The sequence below is a fragment of the Myotis daubentonii genome, chromosome 14, assembly GCF_963259705.1.
Source record: "Myotis daubentonii chromosome 14, mMyoDau2.1, whole genome shotgun sequence".
NCBI lineage: Eukaryota > Metazoa > Chordata > Mammalia > Chiroptera > Vespertilionidae > Myotis > Myotis daubentonii.
Window position 1 is genome coordinate 35,446,635 of NC_081853.1, and position 26,891 is coordinate 35,473,525.

General features: G+C 50.5%; 1 protein-coding gene across 2 annotated transcripts in view; it reads right to left on the reverse strand.

Annotated features, from left to right (window-relative positions):
* The window catches only part of SH3BP5 (SH3 domain binding protein 5), a 69,185-nt gene that overhangs the window by 19,873 nt on the left and 22,421 nt on the right, over window positions 1-26,891 (reverse strand). Inside the window, exon 3 of one of the 2 annotated variants that reach the window (XM_059663996.1) lies at window positions 20,440-20,568. The exons of the other annotated variant lie outside the window; for it this stretch is intronic. Coding sequence (XP_059519979.1) covers window positions 20,440-20,568 — 129 coding nt within the window. The remainder of the gene's footprint in view (window positions 1-20,439; window positions 20,569-26,891) is intronic. 2 annotated transcript variants of the gene reach the window in all.

Below are 26,891 nucleotides of genomic sequence, written 5' to 3' on the forward strand. Positions count from 1 at the left end.
TTTTAAAAAGTTTATGGATTTGAGAGAGAGAGAAAAACACTGATTTTTTTGCTGTTGTTGTTGTTCCACTTATTCACACACCCATGGGTTGATGCTTGTATGCATCCTGACCAGGGATCGAACCCACAACCTTGTGGCAGGATGACGCTCTAACCCAGCGGTCGCCAACCTTTCGGACCTCACGGACCAGGTCCGAGGACCACTGGTTGGCGGCCGCTGCTCTAGCCAACTGAGCTACCCGGCCAGTTCATGGACGTCTTGGTCAGCTATCACGCTGCTGTTTCTCTGGCATAGCTGCTTCCTTAAACGCGAAACTATGCACCGGGTTGAGCAATAGCGTAATGTGAGGGAAAAGGGAGGTCTGCACTACTTGTCAACTCAAAATAGGCCAGCCGTTTCTAATCAAATGCAATCATAAGAAAACACATTTTTTAAACAGCTGGAGAAATGTGAAAAAAGACTGGTTACTAGATATTAGACAGACTATTAATTTTGTCAGTTGTGAAAATGTGACCTTTTAAAAGGCTCTTCTCTGTTAGAGATAAATGCTAAAGTGTTGATGGGTGAAGTAATACGATATCAAGGATTAAGAAAAGAAAAAATAAGAAAAATGAAAAAATAGGGTGAGTGGGTAGATAAAACATGATTGGCAAGATATTAGCAATTGCTGGGCTGGTGATATGCTCACTGATTATTCTACTTTTGTGTGTCCTTGAAACATTCCATAACAAAAAGTGCTAAGGAAATGGTTTTTTTCAGCCTACGGTTTATGCTATCACTTTTGCTATTTACCTGCCAGAGTCACAAAACGCTCAAGAAAATGCTACTCACTAAAATATTAGGGAATCCAAAGATATTTGTTGAACAATCATACCGTCTAAGTAAATAAATAAACAACATACAAACGAACAAATACCTGCAAGACTGCCCACAAAGGGAACTAAACAGTCAAATACTAGCCAAGCGAGAGTCGCCTTTACAAGACTGGCAGGGCCGCCATCCCTCAAAGCCATCTTGCCCACATGCGATCTTTAAACAGGACCCATCCAAACTGGGGGGGGGGGGGGGGGGGAGGAGCGGGCAACATTGGCCCCCCAACATCCTGCTTGTGGCCAAACCCCTCCGGCTATCCACAAGTTCTCATCTCTTCTGCTAAGATTTACAGCCCTCAGATCTTCCTCTGTCTCTAGCAGAGACAAGAAAAAAATACACCCACTCACAATGACCAAGCACATTATCACCATGGAGCCCTCTTTTTTTCTTTTCTTTTAAGCAATCTTTATTGTTGAAAGTATTATATATGTCCCCCTTTCCCCCACTGACCCCTTCTAGCCCACTCCTGCCTGCCCCCATCTCCCCCCACTACCCCCCCCCCCCCCGCCCAGGCCTTCACCACCCTATGGTCTGTGTCCTTGGGTTATGCGTACATGCATACAAGGTCTTTGATCACATCCCACCCACCCTCCCCTGCCTTCCTTCTCCACCCCTCACCACAGAGCACTTTCAAAGGAGGGCAGAAACCAAACTGCAGGCCCTGCCCCTCCCCTGCACTTAACTTCTATGGAGGGAGGGAGGGAGGAAAGGAGGAAAGGAGGAAGGGAGGGAGGGAAGGAAGGAAGAAGGGAGGGAGGGAGGGAGGGAGGATGAGGGGCCCTGGGGCAGGGGTGCTCATTAAATCCCTACTGAGCACCAGGTATTCACCTATGAAATCTAGCTGAGAGCCCTGCTGGCAAGTACTGCTGGGCCCCTTTAACACCCAAAGAAACTGAAGTTAAGAAACTAGTACAAGGTCCCAAGGCCAGAAGGAAAGGAGACCGAGGCTCAAAGCCAGACCCCATGACTCCTGGAGAGGAAAAGCACCAACCAGGACCCTCATGATTCCACTTCTCCAAGGTGACACGTAAAGAGTAAGTCTCCAATCCCGGCGAGAACCACAGGACCACTGGGCACCCACAGCGCCATCTGCACGCCCCCTCTGCCGGACCTCTGGCCGAGATGTTCTCCCTGAAAAGCATCCAGAGGCTTGACAAGTCCTGCCCAGCCTCTCCGCACCCCGCAGCGCTGGACCAAGGAGCAAATGGGCTCCAAGGAAACTGTGACCGGCTTTCCCAGCATCCGTTCTTTCCTGGACTGTTTTAAATGCTTTCTAACTGTCTCTCAGCTTCCAATCCCACAGGCCCAACTTCAACTCCACTGGCACCCATTCCGCTTCACACGATTGCCTTTGGGACACCTGGTCATCTTTCTAAAGTGCGTCTCTGATGATGTCACTCCGGTGCCTAACACTTCCCCTACGCCCATCAAACCCACAGCACAGCCGGGGTTCGCACTCACGAGCACCATCCACCCAGTGAGACCCAACCACTCACCATTCCTTCGGCATTCCTCCCTCTTGTGAGTGTCATTCCCTCTCCCAGCAACACACACCCTTCCTCCTCCCCACCTAGCGAACTCCTCCTCATCCTTGCCAACCCATCTCAAACACCCCATCTTTGGTGGATTCCTTTTCCACAACAGCATGCTGGACTCATTTGCTGAACAATCATATCTCCTTCCTTCTGACACGTCAATGGCCAAAAAACAAAAAAAAGCTCTGGCCATCCCTCAGCCTCTTCCTTGGTGTGAACAGTCCTGTTCCTCTGGAACTTACAGGTTTTCCCCTTTTCTGAACTTCCATCGGTCCGTCTCCCAGCACCTGACAGAGACCTCCTTCAGAGACCGCGTCACACTGCCCAGCCGTGGTTGAGCACAGGAGAGTTTGCAGAACGAAAGCTTCTTGAGGACAGGAACTGTGGTCTATCCTTGAGCACCCACACGCCCCGCACTGATGAGCACATGTCCCTTCCCCAAGCCACTCTCCCGGGAACTGTTACCCTCTCCGTCCCCGGCTCTACGGGCCACTTTGCTAGGGAAGGCCCTGCTCATGCTCTCCTGACACAGGAGGACTCATTAAGGGTCTGTGGGTGGCTGGGCCATGAGCCAGCCACCATTCCCCAAACAATAACGGCCTCCACTCCTTCAAGTCCCATGCAGAGCAGTAAGAACCTAATCTAACCGGTGTCAGAGGGAGACAGCATTCAGCATGTCACGGGGAGGCTAGCTCTGGATTCAGAGAAAGGGGGCAGCCGGAGCATCCATCCGTCCTCGCCACCTGCCCGCTAGCGGGACACACCGCGTGCCAAACTTTCACGGGCTAACCCCGTGCTCCGCTGGTCTCCATTTGGAAACTGCTGTCGAACATGATTTTTAAAATGGGTTCAAAGTCACTGACGTTCCTCATGCCCCTGAGACAAGAAAATCTCAGGAGAAATGATGGGAGTCTCCACCCGTGGCCCCTTCCCTCCCAGGCTGGGACCCACAAGAGGCGCTTGTCACTCGGAGAGCTTCCTTCGATCGGCCAGGACGGGTCTCCGGCCAGCCAGCGCCTCGCACACCTGCTTGGCTCCACTCCCAATGCGCTGCCATTAACACAGGCAGAGCGCACACCCAGTCTAGACAGAGTGACTTTAGCTGACACTACCTCGCTCTGCAGCTGGGAGTGGCTGGTTGGGAAGGGGGCTCTCAAGGCTTTCTACCTGGGAGAGACCCACAAAAGAGACGTGAAATCAGGAAGGAGAAGGAACAACTCAACCCCAGGGCCACAAACACGTGCTAGATGGCAAGAGACAGCTGGTCAGTCCCCCGGCCCAGGGCCCTCTAAGTTGGTGCTACAGCAAAAGGCCCAGCGCCCACAGCCTCTCCTTCCTGCAAAATGCAGGGAGCTTCCTTAAAGCGGCATCATCCTAGCGACCCTGGGAGCCTTGCAGGAGCAGGGACCGTGCTACTGAAATTTTAATTCCCAAAACCTCCCCTGGTGGCCTGTACACTGCAGAGGTCGAAGAAATATGTGTTTAATTAAGAGACAGCTAGAGTGCAAATGATACGCCACAAACAACTCCCTGTGGTCGATCATTTTAATGCACTTTGTTAATTTTTTCTTCTGTGGCTCACAGAATCAGATAAATCTCTCTCCGGGAGCATTTATCCTTGGAAATGCCCGTTTATAATGTGAAAACTCACCTGAATGATGCCTTAATTGTATACATTAGATGGTGCGGTGTGAGTGCCATTCTTTCCAGATGGGAATAATTCCCCCTTCCACTCTCCCTCACACACACCCTCCCCCCCCCCCCCACCCCCAAGATGAATGATACATAACCCAGGTCCCAGTGGATCTTCGGGAAATTCGTTTCTGGGTAAAATTCCACCCTCTCTGAGTTCACGGGACCAAGTACTTATTGCACTAGCTTGTCATGTTATAAGAGAGTGTATGTGGAAAAAACACTTTGACACCTGCCCAACATATGAGCATGTTGACATGTCTCTTGAATTATTGTACTATTCACTCGGTCTCCTCGACAAGAGAGCAAACTCCACGAAGGCAGTGACCACGCTTTGTACACCGTGAGCCCCCACCACCATGGTGGGGAGGAACCTGCACCTGGAAACACGTTATTCCAAGCCCATCATCTGCCAGGGGCCTGGCTGCCCCTCCCCCGCTTCCCCAGGTTTCGGGCTTGCCTGGGCCATTCGTTGCCTGGCTCACTGACGCGCAGCCAAAAGAGCGACTGATTCACTGAGATGCCAATCCCCCTCCCCCGACCCAGCTTTGGCCTCCAGGTCAACCTGACTTAATTTTAACTGCCACCTGCAAGAAGATCTCCAAAGGATTCCAAGGTCAGGGGGACGCAGATGCAAATGAAGGCTCAATATAAATAAGAGTTGGCACAGCACACCTCGCTGTCCGGCACAGTAGATGAAAAAGCTGAGGGATCCATCACAATGCAAGTGCAAAGATGTCAAACAAGGCTGAAGCCAGCAGACCCTGGCCTACGAGTGACAGGGCTCAAGAGCGCACACACCCAGGCCCCTCCGTCCACTGGAGCCGGCGCCATGTCAAGCCACCCAGGGGTCTCTGAAAAAGACAGGAATGGCCATGTGACAGAGCCAGGGCAGCAGCTGGGCTCCCAGCCTAGAGAGGCAAAGTTGGTGCTAGCTGGCCTGGCAAGGGCTCTTCATGTGAGCCCGGGCTTTTGGCAAATCCCCTCCTTCCCACCAGGTATTGCCACGCAAAGTAGGTCTGAGGACTTGGGCCTCTCCCAGCTCTAGGGGACCAGGAACAAATTGCAGCCAATGGAAGGAACTAAGAAAAGGGAAGGATTAGACCAGCCCCATGGAAGAGTCTAAATATCGCAAGCCCATGTATAACCCTCCCAATTCCAAGCATCCCTCCTTTCTCCAAGCATTCGCTCCAAGCATTCGTTTCCCTTTTACCACACACCATGCATGTGAAAATTTGCAAAGGATCAGAGGCCATTTCTGCCCGCCAGGAGCTCAGACTCCACAGGTGGGTTCCTTCGCCCCAGGCGGCCCCAAGCGTAGAGGTTAGAACAGACTCGGGGCTGCCTGGGTCAAATCCTGGGCAGGCCACTCAGTAGTATGATGACCCAAGCACCTTATTTTACGTCTCTGTGCTTCAGTTTCCTCATCTGCGAAATGAAGAGAATAGCAAATGCTACCTCATGGGGTTGCTTTGAGAAGTTAACAAGGCCAAGTGCTAAAACAGGCATAGGGTACACAGAGTAAGTGTCAGCTGTTACATAAGCAAGCATTATGCAGTGTTAGCTCATGGTTACTAAGCCACAGGACATGGGTGACTTTTAAGGGAAGCTGATGAATACCCTAAACTCGTGATTATCATTTATGCACCCGTGTGCACACACGCGTGTTTTCAGAGATGATCTCCACAACTTCGGTCAAATTCTCCAGGAAGCAAAGCTGAAGACAAGCTTAGCGAGGGAAGGGCCATGCCGAGCCTGTAGATGTTACACTGACCTGCGTCTTCACTTTAATCAGGCCAAGGTCGAAGCTAATAGTGCCGTCCAACAGAACTTCCTGCAGTAATGGAAACATCCTCTATGTGCGCTGTCCCAAAATAGTAGCCATCAGCCCCGTGCGGCTACTGAGCATTTAAAATGTGGCTGGTGACACGGAGGCGCTGAACTTTTCGTTTTACTTCGTTGTATTAATTCATATTTAAGCAGTCACATGTGGCTGGTGGCTACAGTTCTGAACATCACAGAATTAGTCTGGGAGGAAAACATCACGATAAGAACAGAATATTCAGTGATGCAGAACGTTCCGTGATGTACTCAGAAGTGAGTGCAACAGCAAGATGCACCCGGCAGATCTGAGTGCTGGGGGGGCGGACGGGAGGGTGCACACTGGGGTGCATCAAGGAGGAGTGCAGGTGCCAAAGGATGAGAGGGGCTGGCCAGACTGTGCCTGACACTAGAGACAGAAGAAGTGCTGTAGTCGTCAGCGTTCTTCAGAGAAACAGAATCAACGGGATGCACATATATACAGAGATTTCATTTAAGAAATCAGTTCATGTGATTAGTGAGGTTGGCAAGTCCAAAATCTGAACAGGGAGTGGTCAGCAGGCTAGAGACCGAGAGAAGAGTCGAGGCTGCAGTTCAAGTCCAAAGGCTGTGTAGGGCAGAATTCCCTCTTACTCAGGGCAGGGCAGTCTTTTGATCTATTCAGGCCTTCAAATGATTGGATCAGGCCCACCCACACTATGGAGGGCAATCTGCTTTACTCGAAACCACCAGTTTAAATGCGAATCTCATCCAATAAACATCCTCAAAGAAACATTCAGAATAATGTTTGACTACATACCTGTGGCCCAACCAAGTTGACCCATAAAATTAGTCACATCTACTAAAGTTTTTGAGCAAGACTATCAGTAGAATGACTTCGGCAAGATTCAGCTGGGGGGGCGTGAGGGATAGGGAGGGGGCACTAGAAAACAGAAATACCAATTGAAAGGCTATTTCAATAGTCCAGGCAAGACATGAGGGCTTGCACCAAAGAAGTGGCAATGGGAAATGAGTCATTTACTTAGCATTTATTAAAAGAAAGTAGGAATGGGAGAACCAAGATGGCGGCATAGGTTAACGCCGGAGTTTGCTGCTTTGAACAACTACTTCAAAAGTGAAACCAAAAAACGGAAGGGACATCACCCAGAACCACAGGAACGCTGGCTGAGTGGAAGTCCTACAACTAGGAGGAAAGAGAAACGCACACGGACACTCAGAGGAGGCGCAGTGCTGAAGTCAAATTCTGAGGTGCGGAGTGCGCGGAGCGGGCTGGCGGCGGAGGGCTCGGTTGGCGTTTTCAATCGGGAGGGAGTCGCAGACTCTGAGCTCCAGATCCGGGCGAGTCTCTAGGGACCCAGACTCAAACGGGAGAAGCGGGACTGTCTGGCTTCGGTCAGAGCGAGGGCAGCTTTCTCTCCGAGCTTTGCAGTGGGTGCTGGGACTCAGAGAGGCAGAGCCCCTTGGGACAGGACTGAGAGCCGCCATAACTGCTCTCTCCGGCCCACCCTGTTGATCCTGTGCGACCCGCCCCGCCCAAGCCCTGCACAGAGGCATTTGCCAGATAGCCTCAGGCAAAGGCTAGATTAGCACCTCCCTAGAGGACAGAAGTTCTCTCACTGCTGACACAGCTGATTCTCATAGCCACTTGGCCTGGAGGTCAAACCCTCCCTGGAATTAGCTACAACAATCAAGATTTATCTATAAGACTGCGAACAAAGACCACTAGGGGGTGCACCAAGGAAGCATAACAAAATGCGGAGACAAAGAAACAGGACAAAATTGTCAATGGAAGAAATAGAGTTCAGAACCACACTTTTAAGGTCTCTCAAGAACTGTTTAGAAGCTGCCGATAAACTTAATGAGATCTATACGAAAACTAATAAGACCCTCGATCTTATATTGGGGAACCAACTAGAAAGTAAGCACACACGGACTGAAATAACGAATATTATACAGACGCCCGACAGCAGACCAGAGGAGCGCAAGAATCAAGTCAATGATTTGAAATGCGAGGAAGCAAAAAACATCCAACCGGAAAAGCAAAATGAAAAAAGAATCCAAAAATGCGAGGATAGTGTAAGGAGCCTCTGGGACAGCTTCAAGCGTACCAACATCAGAATTATAGGGGTGCCAGAAGATGAGAGAGAGCAAGATATTGAAAACCTATTTGAAGAAATAATGACAGAAAACTTCCCCCACCTGGTGAAAGAAATGGACTTACAGGTCCAAGAAGCGCGGAGAACCCCAAACAAAAGGAATCCAAAGAGGACCACACCAAGACACATCATAATTAAAATGCCAAGAGCAAAAGATAAAGAGAGAATCTTAAAAACAGCAAGAGAAAGAAACTCAGTTACCTACAAGGGAATACCCATACGACTGTCAGCTGATTTCTCAACAGAAACTTTGCAGGCCAGAAGGGAGTGGCAAGAAATATTCAAAGTGATGAATACCAAGAACCTACAACCAAGATTACTTTATCCAGCAAAGCTATCATTCAGAATTGAAGGTCAGATAAAGAGCTTCACAGATAAGGAAAAGCTAAAGGAGTTCATCACCACCAAACCAGGATTATATGAAATGCTGAAAGGTATCCTTTAAGAAGAGGAAGAGGAAGAAAAAGGTAAAGATACAAATTATGAACAACAAATATGCATCTATCAACAAGTGAATCTAAGAATCAAGTGAATAAATAATCTGATGAACAGAATGAACTGTTGATTATAATAGAATCAGCGACATAGAAAGGGAATGGACTGACAATTCTTGGGGGGGAAAGGGGTGTGGGAGATGTGGGAAGAGACTGGACAAAAATCGTGCACCTATGGATGAGGACAGTGGGTGGGGAGTGAGGGCGGAGGGTGGGGCGGGAACTGGGAGGAGGGGAGTTATGGGAGGGGAAAAAAAAGGAACAAATGTAATAATCTGAACAATAAAGATTTAAAAAAAAAAACAAAAAACTACAGATTCGGGAAAAAAAAAAAAGAAAAAAAAAAAAAAAAAAAAGAAAGTAGGAATGGATTCTGTGACAAAACACATACACACACACACCTTTGTGGGAAGCTAGCATTTCCTTAGTTCTCCAACACAATATAAGGGAAAGGAAGTTTCCACAGCCCATAAAAAAGGAGGAGGCAATGTAGCAGGCAGATATGGGGTTTGCTGTGCTTGTCTACTCCAAGAAGTCCTCCTATGCCTGCTCTGTGGGGCACAAATGCCCGTCTCTCTTTCCAACCCAGAGCCTTTCTAGAAGACAGAGAGGCCACACTCCAGATGTGGCAGAGTTGTTTAGCTGACTCCCCATATCCATTCTCCCCTTCAGCCTTAGAAACAATTCTGCTAGCTAAAAAACAACAACAACAAGCTGCACTGGCCGGTGTTGCTAAGTAGTTAGAGCATTGCCCATGCACCAAAGGACCGTGGGTTCAATTCCCAGTCAAGGGCACATACCTGGATTGCAGGTTCGGAGCACATTCGGGGAGGCAACCAATCGATGTGTCTCTCTCACATTGGTGTTTCCCTCTCTCTCTCTCTCCCTGCCCTTTTCCTTCCTTCCACTCTCTAAAAGTCAATAGAAAAAATATCCTTGGGTGAGGATGAAAAAAAAATACTAAAAAAAATCTTTAAGCCAAGCCTCCCTGTAGTTATCCATGATTATGTGACTAGATTCTGGCAATGAAACAAGCAGGGACTTCCAGACTCTTTAACATAGAAGAAGCATATGCCCCTGCCCCTTCCTTCCTCTTTTCCTGAAATACAGCTGTGATGGCAGGAGCTCCTGGGGCTCTCGGACCATGAGGTGACCTTGAGGAGGGGACTCACATACTAAGATGAAGAAGTAATAAGCCACGGGGTCTCGGATGACCAGGGAGTCACCGCACCAACCTAGACTGCCTAATGCTTTTTTTTAGGTGAGAGGAGGGAGCCTTATGTGTTTAGGCCACTGTTTTTGAGTCATCTGTTACTTGCAACCAGATGCAATTCCTAGTGGATACAAGATGAAACCACTCTTTTGTGCACAAGGCAATGTGAATTTCAGGCTGTTAAACTTCATCTGTATAGTTTCTTATGGTCTTGGGTGTTGGGACGGGGAACATGTATAAACTAGCGTACTGCCTTATACCTCACTAGTGGTCTGGTGCATGAATTCGTGCACATGGAAAGGAAATTAATTAGAAGAAATATTTTAATAGTGCTCTTCACCCTTTCTCTATACTAGAAGTGCCAATAGTTGGTCTTCAGATACATTCTGTCAATGACACCCGCTTCTTTTGACTTCAGAGGTATGTTGTGCCAACAGTTGGTCTTCAGACATAGTCTGTCGATAACACGCTTTCTTTCAGCTTCAGAATGTCAACAAAAACAACCAAATTCATGATTGGCAATGACAGATCGAAACACGCGTGTGCAATTGGCCCCCTGAGAGCTTTATATGTATTGCACATGCACCAGTCAACATTTATTTTTAAATTATCAGTGCGTGTCATATGTGCCAGCTGGTCGGCCGGTCAGTCGGTCGGTCGGTCCGACGGTCAGTCACTTAGCCTTTTATATATGTAGATGATTTCCTTCCAACAGCTGCTCGCTGAAGAGCCCACTACAGATGCCCTCGCCCACCCAGGTGGAGCGCCCAGGTCAGGGTGGAAACAGACGACCTGGTATTCTGGTATAAAGAGAATCTTCACTCAGATGGCCTGAGCCTGAGATTAAGAGACTTAAATTCAAAGAATAGGACATTCCTAGAAGAGCTCAGGACACCACAATTGTTAGAAACAGCAAAGGCCCAACACCTTCTCTGCAGGATGGTGCTTTGCCAAAGGGATGGGGAATGCACCTGAGGGTGGATACAAACTGATGAACACATGGCATCTCTTCCTTACTTCATTTAAACCGTCTCTTCAAAGGGAGGCTTCCTAAACAAAGCCCACAGGAGCCCACACTGAAGCAAAGAAATGCTCTTTCCTCTGGGAGAATTATGATCTCTAGAGCAGTGGTTCTCAACCTTCTGGCCCTTTAAATACAGTTCCTCATGTTGTGACCCAACCATAAAATTATTTTTGTTGCTACTTCATAACTGTAATGTTGCTACTGTTATGAATCGTAATGTAAACATCTGATATGCAGGATGGTCTTAGGCGACCCCTGTGAAAGGGTCGTTCGACCGCCAAAGGGGTCACGACCCACAGGTTGAGAACCGCTGCTCTAGTGCCTACAAAAGTTTCAAATGGAAAAATGAATAAACAAAGCAGCCCAGGATCACATTAACTAAGAAAGGCACTCAAGACTGGGGTTAGAGGAGAAAGCTGCAAGGAGGCAGACGCCAGGCAATGTCTGCACAAGTCAGTGGAAAAACAGCTGAGGAACCCACATTCCAGAAGTTTCCTGAGAAGAGGCCCAGTTGACGTGTCCTCTCATGGAACCCTCCAGAATTCTGTCCGGAGCTGACCTGCTCTCAGCAATCAAGCTCTTGGGGGTTAGGGAGGAACAGACTCAGCCGCTGAGCTTAGAAACCCCATTTCTTCCTAGGAAGCCAGGCTTAGGAGTACCTAGAACAGGTGTGTGAGCATACTGAGTGCTTTTCGGTTGTACTGAACACCCCCACGGATGCCCTCACTTGTACTTGCCCGAGGCTACAGCTGAAGAATGGTAATGCGGGGACCAGAACCCTCCACAGCTCCACAGGCTATGAATTCGGAATCCCTGAGAAGGGGCAGCTGACTCCAAAACTACCTTCTCCATCTGGCTGATGACTCAACACCCCAACTTCCCTCCTTTGTAGCACATAAAAATACAGGACTCCCAGTTAAATCTGACTTTCAGGTAAATAACAAATTTGTTTTACTTAAAGTATGTCCCTAATCTTGCATGAAACAGAGTTATACTTTAAAACATGATCTGAAATTCAAGTTCAACTGGGTGGCCGGCACTCTGTCTGCTGCCCCCACCTTTGGCTTAAACTCCACAAGAACATTCTACTGCACAGAAATGAAACTCTGTCTCTGGCCTGGACTTCTAGGTATTGCCCTCCTGGTGCCATGGGTGTGGTTCCTTCACACACCTGTCAAGAGCTGGACATGAGCCCTAGCCAGTTTGGCTCAGTAGATAGAGTGTCAGCCTGCGGACTGAAGGGTCCCAGGTTCGATTCCAGTCAAGGGCACATGCCCAGGTTGCGGGTTTGATCCCCAGTAGGGGGCATACAGGAGGCAGCCAATCAATGATTCTCTCTCATCATTGATGTTTCTATCTCTTTCTCCTTCTCCCTTCCTCTCTGAAATCAATAAAAAACATAGTTTTTTTAAAAAAAAGAAAGAGCTGGACATGAGCATCAGGATGGAAACAGCAGATGGCAAACCATGGGAATGTTTGCTTTTTGGGTTTTTGTCGTTTTGTTTTGTTTTTTAGCAGAACCAAAGTTTACTGGGAGCATCCGTGCGAATTAAAGTCCATCAGTCCATGCGTAGGTCCCACACGGCCATAAGCCACGTGGGCGCAGGGACGTGCTCTCCCATCAGGCACCCATTGTGTGCTGGGGAGAAGAGCCAAGGGCCATGGGGATGTTTTTAAAGCATACGTACTTAAACATCCAGAGTAAACCTCTGAGATATAACAGTCAGCTACTCCTCAGAGTAAACAAGTCCATCGGATCTTAAGGGTAGATTTTCATAGAAGGGACAGGGGAGGGGGACAGAATAGGAAGTCACAAGGGGAGGATGGGAGGTGGGAGGGGAAGAGAAAAGAAGGAAAGCAGGGGGCGCAGAGGGGATCCCCAAGGCGAGGAAAGGGAACGGAAAGTAAACCAAACGTGCTCCGGAGAAATCTTACCATTGGGCCAGGGCCCAAACCTTGCTGCCTGGCAACAAAACGCCTACCCATGTTGACAAAACTGGTAGCCACATACATCCCCTACTCTGATTTTCTCATCCGAAAAATCAGTCACCCGCCCCTCCTTTCCAGGGGGTGCCCGTGGTTTACAACGTGGGGAGGAAGGAAGGGGTGATCTATGTCAATGCAATAATTTCACTGAAGGCAGATGGCAGGGAGGGGAGGAAGCAAGAAACAACCTCGTCCAGCTCGGCCTCTAACTGCGAAACTGCAGTGACAAACCCCATCTGTTAGCTTCGGGCAGCATGTCGCCTACCAAACAGCACTTCCTGGGAGTCAGCGGTGCCTCCGTGAAAAGCAAAGGGGACAGGGAGAGGGGGACCGTCCCTGGCAAAGCTCCCAACCGACAAGGTCATGGTGGGTAGCATGCTTACTACTGCCTGGGTGAGGCCCTGCATGTGAGCAGTGCCCCATGCCTGGCCTTCTGCCACCTGCCAGTCAGGTAAGGGTCCAATGCAAGGGGCCCACAGAACCACCAGGAGAGGAAACCTCAAGATTAACAAGGCTCCCTGCTCCGCTCCAGCAGGACCCGGAGGACGAGCCAGACAAGCAGGAGCTGAGTGACTCCAAAGGGGGTGGGGGGGTGAGGGAGGGTGTCCTTCCGACTGAAGCCTCAAGACCTACTCTAGCCAGCAACCTGGGTCAGAAGCTCCCCTCTCCACGCAGATTCAAGATTCTAGGCTCCACACTGCGGCGGCTCCTTCCCCCCAATCTCCAACCAAGACTGCAGGCAGGATGCGTGCGGCCCTGCAGGCGAGGGAGAGTTCATGGCCGTCTCCCTTCTTGCTGTAAATCACTAGGATCTCTGCTCTGCGACAGGTGCCCGGTCACTCCGCTGCTTGCCCTTGCCGTGGGCAGCCGGGATGACGCAGTTCCCAGGAACCGGCCGGTGGCCACCCAGCGGGAATACGATCGGGGCCCTGGGATGGACGTCACTGACCCAACCTCCTGACCCGAGTCCCACGGCGAGAGCTGCCACCCAGGCAGGAGAGCGGCTCAGCAGAAGTCGAAGTGACCGGGAAGAAGGGAGGCAGGACGGAGCTGCACTGGCCCCAGAACAAGACAGAGGGCCATGAGGGGGAGAAGCCTGAAAGGGCCCCCAATTACTTAGAGCAAGAGCCTCCCAGTTCCCCAGGGCAGGAAAGGCAGGGAACTAAGTGCACAGATGAGCTCAAAATCTTCCTTTAGCCCAACCAGTCAACTGTTTCTCCTGCCCGTTCCCTACGATGTGTCAGAGGGTAGGGCAGGCTTTGCAAGAGTCACCAAGTGCCTCCTACGTGCCAGGCACCAGGCAGCAGCCAGAACCGGGTAGATGCAGGTTCAAACCCTTGCTCCTCGCCTCACGAGGTCTGTGATGTGGATGCGTTACTTTTCCTCCCGAGCCTCAGTTACTATCCCCCCCTCCGTATGACGACGGTAATGCCACCTTGCCCTGCTGCTGTGAGGAGTAGATGAGATAATGCACACAGGGACCTAACTACTGCTGACCTGGGCACCTAGTAGGTCCTCAATAAATGAGGATGTGGGGAGCCCCCTGAATAACTCAACTTCTCTAAACCTCAGTTTCCTCTTCTGCAAAAAAAAAAAAAAAAGAAGTGCCTCTCTCATGCACTAAAGCACTTAGAAAAGTGCATGGTTTACAACGAGTGTTAAAATGACTCCTTTTCCTCCTCCCTCCGTCCTTAATCTCTGACTCTTGTCCCTCCACACACTCTCCTCCGTACTCTTCACTCCCAACTCCCCACCTGCAGCCGCCCGGAAATTCCCACTGAGGAACCCGTCACACGTTCAACACTCAGGACAGCCGAATCACCACCGTCTCCCAAAGCCAGATCCCCAACCCCTCCGTTTCCTACTGGCTGCTCAGGCTCTTCAGGTCCAAGCCTCGGGGTTCCCTCTGAGCCTTTCTCGGCGGCTGGCTAACCACTCAGTGTGCCAGTCTTCGTAGTCTCTCGGATGAGGCGCACCCCAGAGAGGTGTGTGCACAGGCCTGACTGCTTAGCCCAGTAGCTGAGGCAGATGCAACCAGAAGGGCCCAAGTAACAGTCTCTGGGCTCAAGACTAGTTTCCTCATCTGTAACGTGGGGACAAAAGGGGAAGAAATGGCAGCCCCTACACAGAGCAGTACCCATGCTGCCTAACACACAGGTCTCAAAAGATGGGGCCAGATTAAGGTAAGGACAGGGCACTGGTCGTCGATGCCCAATCAACCTGACAAACACAACATGAGCCCCATGTGCCAGAGCCCACCGTGGCTGCTCTGCAGCTTCTCCACCCAGAATGGAGGCCGGGCGGGGCTGCCAGATGCTTCCCGCAACTGGCCACAGGCCACACCGTTCCTTCCCTAGCTGGTCCCCCAGCCCGGCTCCCTTCCCGCAGCCCTGGTTACCTTCATGCTGTCTTCTCCCTCCCATCTCAGCCCTGTCCTGTGTACCCAGACTCTCTCCGTGCTTTGGGGCTCAGGCGTGCTGCTCTTCCCCAAGCTTTACACACACACACACACACACACACACACACACACACACTGATCTCGCTCCACTGGCTTCTTACACATGCCATCAACCATGCCATGTGGCCCAGTTCTCTAACCAATGAGCTCACTGGGCTCATTACTTGGTGAATACAATTGATCAGTCCTCATTACTCATGCATTCCATATCTGCGACTTTGTCTACTTGCTAACATGTGTTTGTCAACTCAAAATCAATATTTATGGTGCATTCTGGGCCATTTCCGGACCCACACAGAGTAGCGAACACCTTGAGTCACTCAGCGCGCACACTCCCAGCTGAGGTCTCCCGAGGTGGCCCTGCCTCCTCCCTCCAGCTCTCACACTCAGCAAACAACTGTCCATCTCACAGGCTAGCTAGGGTCATGTTTTCCCCATTTTTGTTGGTGATCAGGTATTTAAATTGGCCCCCAAACCTAGTGCTGAAGTGCTGTCCAGTGTTCCTCAGCCCGAGAAGGCTGTGATGCCCCTTACAGAGAAAACACTCCTTTCAGATAAACTGCATTCAGGCATGAGTCACGGTGCTGCTGGCCATGAATTCGATGATCATGAGGCAACAACAGGGTACATCCAGGAAAGGGGAGAGGAAATTTGCAGATCCGCACTGGAGGCCGCCCCAGTACGGGCAAAAATGAAGTCTACAGCACATGATGAAACCTTGGAAACGTGGCTAAATCTGTGGACTCCATTTGACATCAACGCCGGAGAGGTCATGACCAATTAAAAATGGATGGTAGGCAAGTCTGTGAGGCTGAACGCCGGAGAAATTTATGAACATGTCACCCAGGGCCAGGAAAATGTTCAACCCTTCTCGGCTGATGTTTTATTATAAAGAACCTGGGCCTCTCGGTCCCCACTTACGGAGGGTCTTCTGCAAACAAAATCGATGTCTAGAATTTCCCAGCACAGGAAGAGGCAGCACTCCGTTCCTCTGTGACTAACAGGAATTCAGGGGACTGCCTGGTGCACGTGACCTAACCCATGTCACGGGGGGCACGACTCCGCCTCCATTTGGGGGCCTCGCCACATTATCTGTTTGGGCTTAGAGCGCTTTGGATCCGTCAAAAAGCAAGTCAGCTATTTCCTCAGCATCAGTTTTTGATCCTCTGGCACGTTTTATCCTCAGGAGGACTAACTCCGTATGGACGCAACCTGCCTGGGACCACCTTCTGTCCCCAGTCTCTCTATCTTCCCTATCCTCTCCCAGCCTGCACAGGTTTGCTTCTTCTTCCCAGGGGTTTTTACTGTGTGTTTTGTTTGTTTATTTGTTTGTTTATTTGTTTTTAAGGCAGCAGATCCACCAGGGAGACATAATACCTGACAGGAAACACATCTGGAATAATAGTAACTGACTTTCTTTTCCTTTGATCCCAATGTTTCACATGTATTAATTTAATACAACGGTAAGTTGTAAAAATGGCTATAATACTTTGCAGGCAGAGCTTATGGTTTCCCACCTTTTTAAATTTTATTTTTTTTAATTGATTTCAGAGAGGAAGGGAGAGGGAGAGAGAGAGATAGAAGCATGAATGATAAGAATCACTGATTGGCTGCCTCCTGCACACCCCCCACTGGGGATCAAGCCCACAACCCGGGCATGTGCCCAGACTGGGAATTAAACCATGGCTTCTTGGTTCATAGGTCGACACTCAACCCCTGAGCCACGCCAGCTGGGCTGTTTCCCACCTCTTGACTTTGGACTGGCCGTGTGCCTTACTCCTCCCAAAGGGACAAATGGGATGCAAGCAGCGGCCTGGAATCCCCGCAGGAAGAAGGCCCCCTGGCCTGCGAGATGAGACACATGTGGTCCAGTCACCCCTGACGCCTCAGCTCACAACCAGCCAACTGCGTGATGGATAAAACCATCCAAGATCAGGCAGCCTCCAGCCAACCCACCAAGTGACTGTAGATGCATGAGATCAGCCAGTCAGGAAAACTGCCCAGCAAAATCATGAGCTAACGAAGTGCTGTAAGCCCCTAAGTTTGAAGTGGTTTGTTCCATAGCAAAAGCTAGAACTGACACACAACTCCACTTTACAGATGAAGAAACCGAGGCACAGAGATTAAGCAACCTGCTGAGGTCCCACCGCTATTAAGTGGTGAATTAGAATTCAAAGACAGGCAGGCAGTCTGGCTCCAGGGGCTAAGTTTTGCTGATTGCCCCACAGCTAAGTCATTCTACAGTTTTCAATGTTTCCCCACTCACTTCCCCAAAGAAGTCAGGATGGGACATGAACATGCATGGCCCGTAAACCCCAAACAGGCAACTTTCAGCACCGGATAACCCTCTGCTGCTCTCCAGATTTGCAACACACTTCTCACAGCTCCAACCAGTTAAAAATAACAAGAGCTGCCCAATGTCCATTTAAAGATGAGTGAGGAAAGCCCTGGCTGGGCAGCTCAGTTCGTTAGAGCATCGTTCCAATATGCCAAGGCTGCAGGTTCGATCCCCAGTCAGGGCACATACAAGAAATAACCAATGAACTAATGAATACGTGGAACAACAATCAATCCCTCTCTCTCCCCCCGCCCCTTCCTCTCTCTCTAAAATCAATAAATAAAAAGTTTAAAGATGAGTGAGTACACAAAATGTGGCCCACATATACAGCGGAATATTATTCAGCCTGAAAAAGGAATGAAAACCTAACATGTGCTACGATACGGGTGAACCTTGAGGACATGATGCTAAGTGAAATGAGCCAGTCACGGAAAGACAGATAGTGCAGGATCCCACGTACATGGGTGCCTAGAGTAGTCAGGCTCATAGAGACGGAAAGCAGAATGGTGGTGGCCAAGGGCTGAGGGAAAGGAGAAATGGTAAGTCAGTATTTCATGAGTACCGAGGTTCAGTTTGGGAAAATGAAAAAGTTCTGGAGATGGATGCGGTGGGGGCTACACAGCAACATGAACGTCCTTCGTGCTACTGCACTGTACACTGAAAAAAAGGCAAATCTTACATACAGTTTACCACAATCTTTTGTAAAGGAAAACAATTACAAGGGTTGGGCCTGGCAGGGATAAAATGCAAGCCCAGGGCCACTGTTTGACCAGACAGAACCCAGGAAGCAAAATGAGCAAGAAACACTCCACTGTTCAGGTTTCCCGAGTCCCACGGCGCCACCCCCTCGTCACAATGTCCCCGGCCACACACTGAAGGCCAGATGGGCCGGCAGATACGGCAAAGCCACCTTAAAAACAAGCTCCGGCTCAAGGAAAAAACCCTCAGATAAATCAAAGCCAGCTCCCTGCCCCAGCTCAGCCCAGGAAAGAAAAGGCAGACATCGGCTACATCCTCCTGGCAGGATGTACACTGGCTTTTCTCAAAACCACAGGGCTGGGCCTGACTCACTTAGTAGGAAAATGGGTTGACACCAGGAATAATAAAGTCAATGCACATTTTGATGGGCAGATAGAATTTCTACAGGCCGGACAATTACAAATCTTTGTAAACTCTTTACGGAAAGCCAAGCTGTTAGGAGAAGTTTCTCCCTTTGCTAAGTCTCCACCGTTCCACTGAGCCTCTGGCTGGATGGACATGGTCATCCCAGACATATAACAAAACCACCCTGCAGTATAATCTTTATTTAAAAAAAAAAAAACAAGAGCTATACATCAACTGTTCACAGAAGGTATGGGGGCTTATTTTCTTTTTTGTTTATTTTCGATATTTCCTACCACTTTTTTTTTTTAAATGAAGCCAAAACCTAAGCTCACGCAGGGATTCCATGGCCAAACACTCTCCCAGGAAGTTCTAAGGACGACCTCATGAGAGCCAAGGCTGGTCCGTGACCACAGAGTCCCACGGACGAGGATGCGGAGGCTCTGGGAACGCACTGGAAGGAGATGCTCTGAAGGCCTCTGAGAGGCCATCCCTGCTCCACAGCCAGAGGGGTCTGTCCATATAGAAAGGAAGGGGGCGGAGCAAGACCAGAGGAAGAAAACAGGAAGCCCCACTTGGCAGCCGGGGGCGGTGGGCCCCACCCCTTCACCATCAGGAAGGTCCCGCTGGTGCAGACAGAGGGCCACCTGGCCCAAGCCCAGACAGCCCCCATCCACGGCGATGAGATGTGGCATCCGCACCCAGCCTGGGCCGCTGACATCCTTCCAGTTCCTCGGCTACAGACCAACAAGTGCCCTTGGGGCTGAGGGGTAGGGGTCACTCTGAGACCTCTCCGCCCTTCTTCCTGCCCCACCTGCAAAGAGGCAGGACTTGAAGGGGCGGGCGTGCAGGCACCGGGCTGGGCAGGAGGCCCTCAGCATTCATCTTGAGCTCTGCCAGTGGACAGTGCGTCAGTCGCAGGCCCCCGGGGGCTGGCTATTATGTGATCAGACCTGATGACTCAGCGCCTTGTCCACAGGACTCAGTGACTGTCATGATCACTTACGCTCACCAACCAAGACAAGGGCTGAGAGGAAGGAGCAGCGGGCAGGGGCCAGTGTCAGGGCTCTTCTCCTTCCCCGGCCACATGCCTGGCCATCGGGGGCCGAGCGGTGGCACAGGGACACCCCGCATCTCAGCGGTAGCCATCCACGGGAGACACACTCTGAAAGCAGAACCAACGTCCCTGAGGCCCCAGCAATCGCCTGACCGCAGCTCCCCTCTGCTGCCCCTTTTCTCGTCTTGGTGCCTCAGCTGCCTGTTTGGGCTCTCAGGACAAAGAACCAGTATTTCAAGGGAGGCGAACGGCTAATTGCTCCCACACCGGGAGGAGAGGGACGGAGTATTCGCCTGCTGCCCGACAGGCGGTCACTAGGAGAGGGCAGAGCAGGAGCCTGATGTTCTGGACACATCCTCTCCTCCGCCTGAGCTGGCCCTGCTGCCTGGCAAGGGGACCTGGGCGCCAACTCTGGCGGCAAGGCGGCGCCCACTCACAGGGTCATCCAAGTGTCAGCACCCACCCTCTATGAAGAGCACCAAGAGCTGGATGAAGGCAGACTGGGGGGGTATGGAGGGCGGGTGATAAGAGACTGACTCCACATGCAGCTGATGACAGTCATGGCTGTTCCCCATCACACAGGACTGACTCACGCTTCTAACTTTCAGGGGAGACACAGAAGCCAGAAGGCGCACCCCAAGGCCAGCGGGGATGAGCAGAGGCCGGGAGAGGACGTGCGGGGCTATCTTACCTGCCTCGCCACCCTCCGCGCCTCCCAGTAGGGCTTCGAGTCTTCCACGGCTTTGCCGATCTTCTTCAACAGCTCGTCCAGTTTCACCGTCGCTTCAACCAGAACAGAGCGGAACTTCTGCCGAGCGTCCTGCAGCGGGGGATACGGAGGAAGCACAGTTCAGGCTTAAGGAGGGATCTGAAAACATCGGCCTGACCTCCCACAAACACCAAGGACGGACCTCACACCACCTATAAGCCCCCACTACCTTCACAGGACAGTGTCTACAGCAGCGCCATCCAAAGAACTCTGCGTTGCTGGAGGTGTTCTAGCATCGGCACTGCCCCGCGCGGCAGCCACCTGCCACATGTGAATACTGAGCACTTGAAATTGGCTGGTGAGCCCTGGCTGGGTAGCTCAGTTGGTTTAGAGCATCATCCTGATACACCAAGGTTGTGGGTTCGATCCCCGTCAGGGCACAGACAATAATCAACCAATGAATGCATAAATAAGTAGAACAACAAATCGATGTCTCTCTAAGTAATCAAAAAATAAATTTAAGAAATTTAAGAAGAAAAAATGTTTATATTTTAAAAAATTAATTGGCTGGTGAGATTGAGGAAATACATTTTATTTAATCTTAAATATATTTAATTTTTGGGGGGGAGAAGGGGGGAGAGAGAGAGAGAGAGACATCAATGTGAGAAACATTGATCAACTGAACCCATAACCTGGGAACGTGCCCTGACCAGGAATCTAACCAGTGACCTCCTGGTGCACGGGACGATGCCCAGCCAACAGAGTGAGCCACACCGGCCAGGGCTATATTTAAATTTTAAAAATCACTGTGGCTAGTGACTACTATATCAGACAGCACAGGCTAGATGAAAAGGCTCTGTCCAGATCCTCAAGGGAAGATGTCAGTCGGCCGCCCCAGCAGCTTAGCCCATAATGATGGCACCATTTCCTACCCTACCACGGAGTCCTCAATCATATGACGTGGTCAAGATGAAACACCGAGCCCTGCCAGCGTGGCTCAGTGGTTGGGCATCGACCTATGAACCAGAAGGTCACAGGGCACATGCCCAGGTTGCAGGCTCGATCCCCAGTGTGGGACTTGCAGGAGGCAGCCGATCAGTGATTGTCTCTCATCATTGATGTTTCTATCTCTCTCTCCCTCTCCCTTCCTTTCTGAAATCAATAAAAACATATTAAAAAAAAAAAAAGATGAAACACTGAGAGCAAACTGCCCACATGCCAGACCCTATGCTGGGCCCTGCCTCCAGGGCACTTCCAATCTGGTGGGTAAAGTCAGGCACTGACAGCCCAGTCCAGAAGGCGGTGCCAGGATGGTGGGGTACAGGTGCCATGGAACCCAGCAGTGGAGACCCTCACTGGGCCCGGTAAGGCAGAACCCTCCCGGAGGGCACCTAAAGCATGAATGGGCCCTGGGGAGGGGAGAGGGAGTACTGAGTCCCAAGCAGGCAGCAGCACCCTCAGCCAGAGGGGAGAGGGAGAACACGGTGTTTTCAAGAAGGGGAAGGAAGCGGAAAGTCTGGAATGTGGAGAATGGCAAGAGATAGGATGGCCACCCATCCCGGAGGCAGCCACTATCAGGGTGGTGAAGGCCTGGGCGGGCCGGGGCGGGAACCGGGCGGAGGGGGGCAATGTTGAGAGGATTACAATGGCATCTGTAATACTCTCAACAATAAAGATTTAAAAAATAAAAATAAAAGCTGGGCCTCGGTAAGAGTTTGGAAGCAACAGGCAGGTGGGCCACGCCAGGCTTACCCACAGGGTAAAAGTTGAGGAACCAGACCTATGGACATCACAGGAGGGCAAATTTAAAAAAAGAAAAGAAATTTAGTCCCATGTCTAGGACATACTGGAGGTCTGGTCAATATCTCACAGACCCCACATGCCCTCTCCTCCTTCTCCCTTTGGCATTTGCCTGATGCAGCCACGCGCTGGGTGTGGGGGTGCGGAAGGTGTGTGTGTGTGTATGTGTGTGGGGGGGGGGCGGGCATGTGAGGGTGTGGGGGTGTGAGTATGTGTACGCAAGCACACACATGCCTTTGAGAAAGGGGAAGTGGATACTCAGAGAAGAAGGAACAACACATGACCACCAGCCATGGGGCTGCCCCAAGACCAACAGCCTCCTGCTGGTAAAACACGAGGTTCCACTGGCTGCAAAGCACCTGCCTCGCAAGTAACTACCTGAAAGCTATTTCTAAACAGTAGATGGTAGGGGCTTGGAGGGCCAATGGGATGGCTCCGGGGGTAAAGGAGACTCCGGTCACGTCTCACTCCATCCCCCTCTGTCATGTTGTGCCAGACACTTCTGGCATCGGCCTTGGTCCCTTCCCCCAGCCCTGTGGCATCACCAGGATTTTTCCTACCTCTCCCCTAGCTGGCCAGGCCCACAGTCAGATCATCTGTCAACACCGGGCCCCCACTCCCACCTGGCAACCCTGGCCCCTGAGAGAGAGACTGCCCTTTCCGTCCCCACCCCCTGTGCCCGAATCACACCGGCCTATTTCACTCACTCAGGCTCCCTGCCAACTCCTGGAGGCTTCTGATTTGCCAAGAGCTATTCTGGTCACTAATGCATATAACCCACCAACCCTGTCCTCCCAAGACAGGAGGCTGCAGGGCACAGATGGACCATCTACTGAGCGGCAGACACTATCGTAAAGGCTCAGTTCCACCCATCTGTGTGATCGCCAACAACCTTATCAGGTAGGTACCATCGGGTGAGATAAGTACCGAGGCCCCAGTATACACCCTGTGCAACAGACCCCCTACTGGGAAGGCCACCCAAAGGAAGTGTCATCTAAGCCAGGCCTTGAAGAAGGGCCTTTCACCAGGTAGCGGCTGAGGGACCAGCCTGAGCACAGGATGGCAGGTGGGAGGTCTGAGGGGGCCGCAGCCAGGAAGGGCCTGTGCGCCACATTAGGCATCTGAACTTGATGCCATGCACAATGGGAGACGGTGGGTTTTTTACAGCCAGTCTCAACTCACTTTCCACGTACCCTCTGTGAGAAATGACTGAAGAGTGCGTTCTACCACGAGAAGGAAAAGTAATTGTCCTTTACTAGATGGCTCCATTGCCAACAGCACTTACATGGCTGCAATCATGTCAGCGTCAGATACTGGCTACACAGTAATTCTGCTGGGAGGAAAGGGGATGGGAAAAGTGGGTGTGTGGTGGGGACAGAGGGCGGAAAGAGTCTCAAATCTCACCTTCCGTAGTGGGATGTTGGTAGATAATAAGTAAAAATGAAAACTCAAGAAATAGCCACACGAAGTCTACTATTTATAATCACAGAAGTGACTAACTACATACATAATCAGCTAAAATGTGTTAAACTGATCTATTGAATTGCCTCTAAGGGAGAAAAGATGGAGGTAGGGGTAGGAGAATAGAATTCTAGTGGGGTGCCCAGCCAGTGTGGTTCAGTGGTTGAGCACTGACCTGTGAACCAGGAGGTCACAGTTTTGATTCCCAGCTGCAGGCTCAATCCCCAACAGGGGGCATGCAGGAGGCAGCCGATCAGTGATTCTCTCTCATCACTGATGTTTCTCTCTCTCCCTCCCTCCCCCTTCTTCTCTCTGAAATCAATAAAAACATTTTTAAAAAGAAAAGAATACTAGTGGGGTTTTTGTTTGTCTTTTTATTTATTTGTTTATTTCTATTATTTATTTGTAAGCAGATCTGGGTTTTACCAAAGAGTGAACCAGGCTCCTCAGGGGATTCTGGTGGGCGATTCAGGGACCACCAGCCTGGTTAAGTGTGTTACCATCAAAGGGATTGAACCCAAGAGACTTGATGTGAGGTCAGCATCTCCCTCCGTAAACAGGCTGTGTTGCCATGGACAATGATGTATGACTGGCTGACATCCAACCACAAACAAGCCTGTTCATCCGAGATGTGTTAAAAGCTCAACACAAAGCCAGCCTTCTCCCTGACGAGATGGAGCGGACCCAGTCCTTCCACCGCTCCACAGAGGACCAGAGCGACTCCAGTGACAATTCTCCACGAATACTGGGCTGGGGGACCCACAGACCAAAACCTTGCCTGCCTGTCTCACCGAACAGCCCTGATTCCCTGGGCCTCCCCCTGGTCCCAGGAGTAGTCTGTGACCCAGGCCTGGCCAGTTGGTTGTGGATACTCCCAGCCTCAGTGATGGCTGAGGGAGGACATCAGAACCAATGACCCGTCAGTACCAAGGAGACTTCACTCTGGGACTTTGGAAACGGTTAGGAAGAGGAAATTTCTCCTCCGAGGAGGCTTAGTGATTAGAATGAACGCCTGCAGCAGATGGCAACCATCTTGGCACCATGAGGGGAGAGCCTGACCGAAGGGGGGGCAGGGATGGAGGGGGGAGGGAGATAAGGAGGAAGGGAGGGAGTGTTGTGGGGGGGGTCCCAATGACCTAATGCTTCCCAGTTTAACCACCTTCCCTGGAGCCAAACCAGCACGTACACCCCCAACTGTCACCACTGATTTATGTTAAGTTTAAGAGAATTGGAACTGGATTTCTGTCACTTGCGATCAAATTAAGTCATAAAAAATTATTGAAAAATAGGCCTTAAGGTGGTCATATTCATATAGACGGGAGGGGAGGATCAATCTACAGTCTGCACTTAAATACGGATAGCTGATGGAGGGCGCTGCCCCCGACCACACAGCGTGTGTACAAGGAGCAGAGCCCAGGGAATGGGACTCAGCCTAACTCGCATAAAACTTTTCCTTAAATCCATCCGAACGCCAGCTGGCCACACCCGAAAGCCAGTTTGTCTCCATTGAGCCTGTGCTTTCTGCCTTATTTCCTAGTTCCAAGAAAACATGACCGTGGTCCTTTGTCTCCTACAATTGCAGGCAAGTAAGTGTGTCTCCCAGGATCAGAGCGGAGGTTGCTTGCCGGAGTGTCCAGGGAGGCGAGAAAGCCGTTTTCTCTACAGTAAATGACCCATGGAGGAAGCAGTCAGAAGTCCAAACGCATCTCGGGGGAACGAGCAGGCCTCACCCGTCTAGGAAAACAAGCCGTTCACCGGCTGCTTTCTTACATCGGCACTTGAAGGAGTTCTAAAAGGGCTCCCTCTGCTCGGACGAGGCCTCAGATCTTCAAATCTGAAACCTGTGTCATCCATTAGCTGACGCAGTCTGACGGCAATTTATTCAAGCGAAGGGCTGCTGACGGTGTGAATGTGTCAGTGTGTCACAAGCACAGGCCCGTATCAGATAAGAACTCGGGCTAAGCCAAGCCAGCCAGCACCGGAGAGCCTGGGACACAGGGGCCGGTTGTCAGAGTCCTGTTTCCTGGCCAACCCGCTCCCCTAAACCTCCATTATCTCACCTGTGAGCTGAAAATGACAGCCTTCCCACTTCTCAAAAGTGCCCCCAGAACCCAGGGAGATTAAGACGGGATGTCAGTTTTTAAAAATAACTGGCCTACAAATTAAAGATGACACCACGCTTCAAAAGATCCTTAGTAATGCCATTTATAAATACACCGCGTTCAGAGCGGAGAGCCAGGTTTCACAGGCGTTATCTGCACCTCACAGCAACCCGCAAGACTGGCTCGGCCAGAATGACCCTTCCCAGGCTACAGAGGGGAGGACAGGAGCCCTGGGGGCCGAGTGCTGCTTGGCCTGAAGTCACACGCAAATGTCACACTCAGGCGGAAGTGCAGGCCTTCAGTCTTTTAGTCCGATGTGCCTTTCACTTCTCCAGTGGTTCTCCAAGTGTGGTCCAGGGGACCCTGGGGTGGGGGCTGTCCCTGAGACCTTTTCTGGGAGTCAATTTTCATAATCAAGTTAGACTTATCTGCCTTTTCCACCTTCATTCTCTCATGAGTGTTCAATGGAGTTTTCCAGAGACTCCTTGATAGGGGACATCGAAAGCGATGGGACGCAGAAGCTGACACGAAAATCCAGCTCTTCTACTGGGCCAGACATGAGAAGGCTTGCAAAAATCACCGACAATTACATTCTTGTCATGAATTTTTTTATGTGAGGAAATAGTTATTTTTTATAAAATATATTGATGTTAACATGTAATTAGTTTATGATTTTTGTGGTTTTTTAAATATTTTTTTATTGATTTTAGAGAAAGAGAACGGGGGAGGGGAAGAGAGAAAAACTTGGATCAGTTGTCCAGGGATGGAACCTACAACCTGGGTTCGTGCCCTGATCGGGAATCGAACCCGAACCGGTGACCTTTTGGTATGTGGGACAATCAATGCTCAGCCAACTGAGCCACACCTACCAGGGCGGTTTATACATTTTTTTGAGATTAATATTTATTTATGTATTTACTTATTTATTCCATTGTGGGCTTTTGGGGCGGGGGGCCGGTTTACGGTTTTTTTAAATAAATACAAGTTTTTGAGATTTCTTACTTTTAATTTTTAACATGGCAAATATAGGTATTGCTCACAAAGCAAAAGCTCTCTGAGGTACTCAACGAT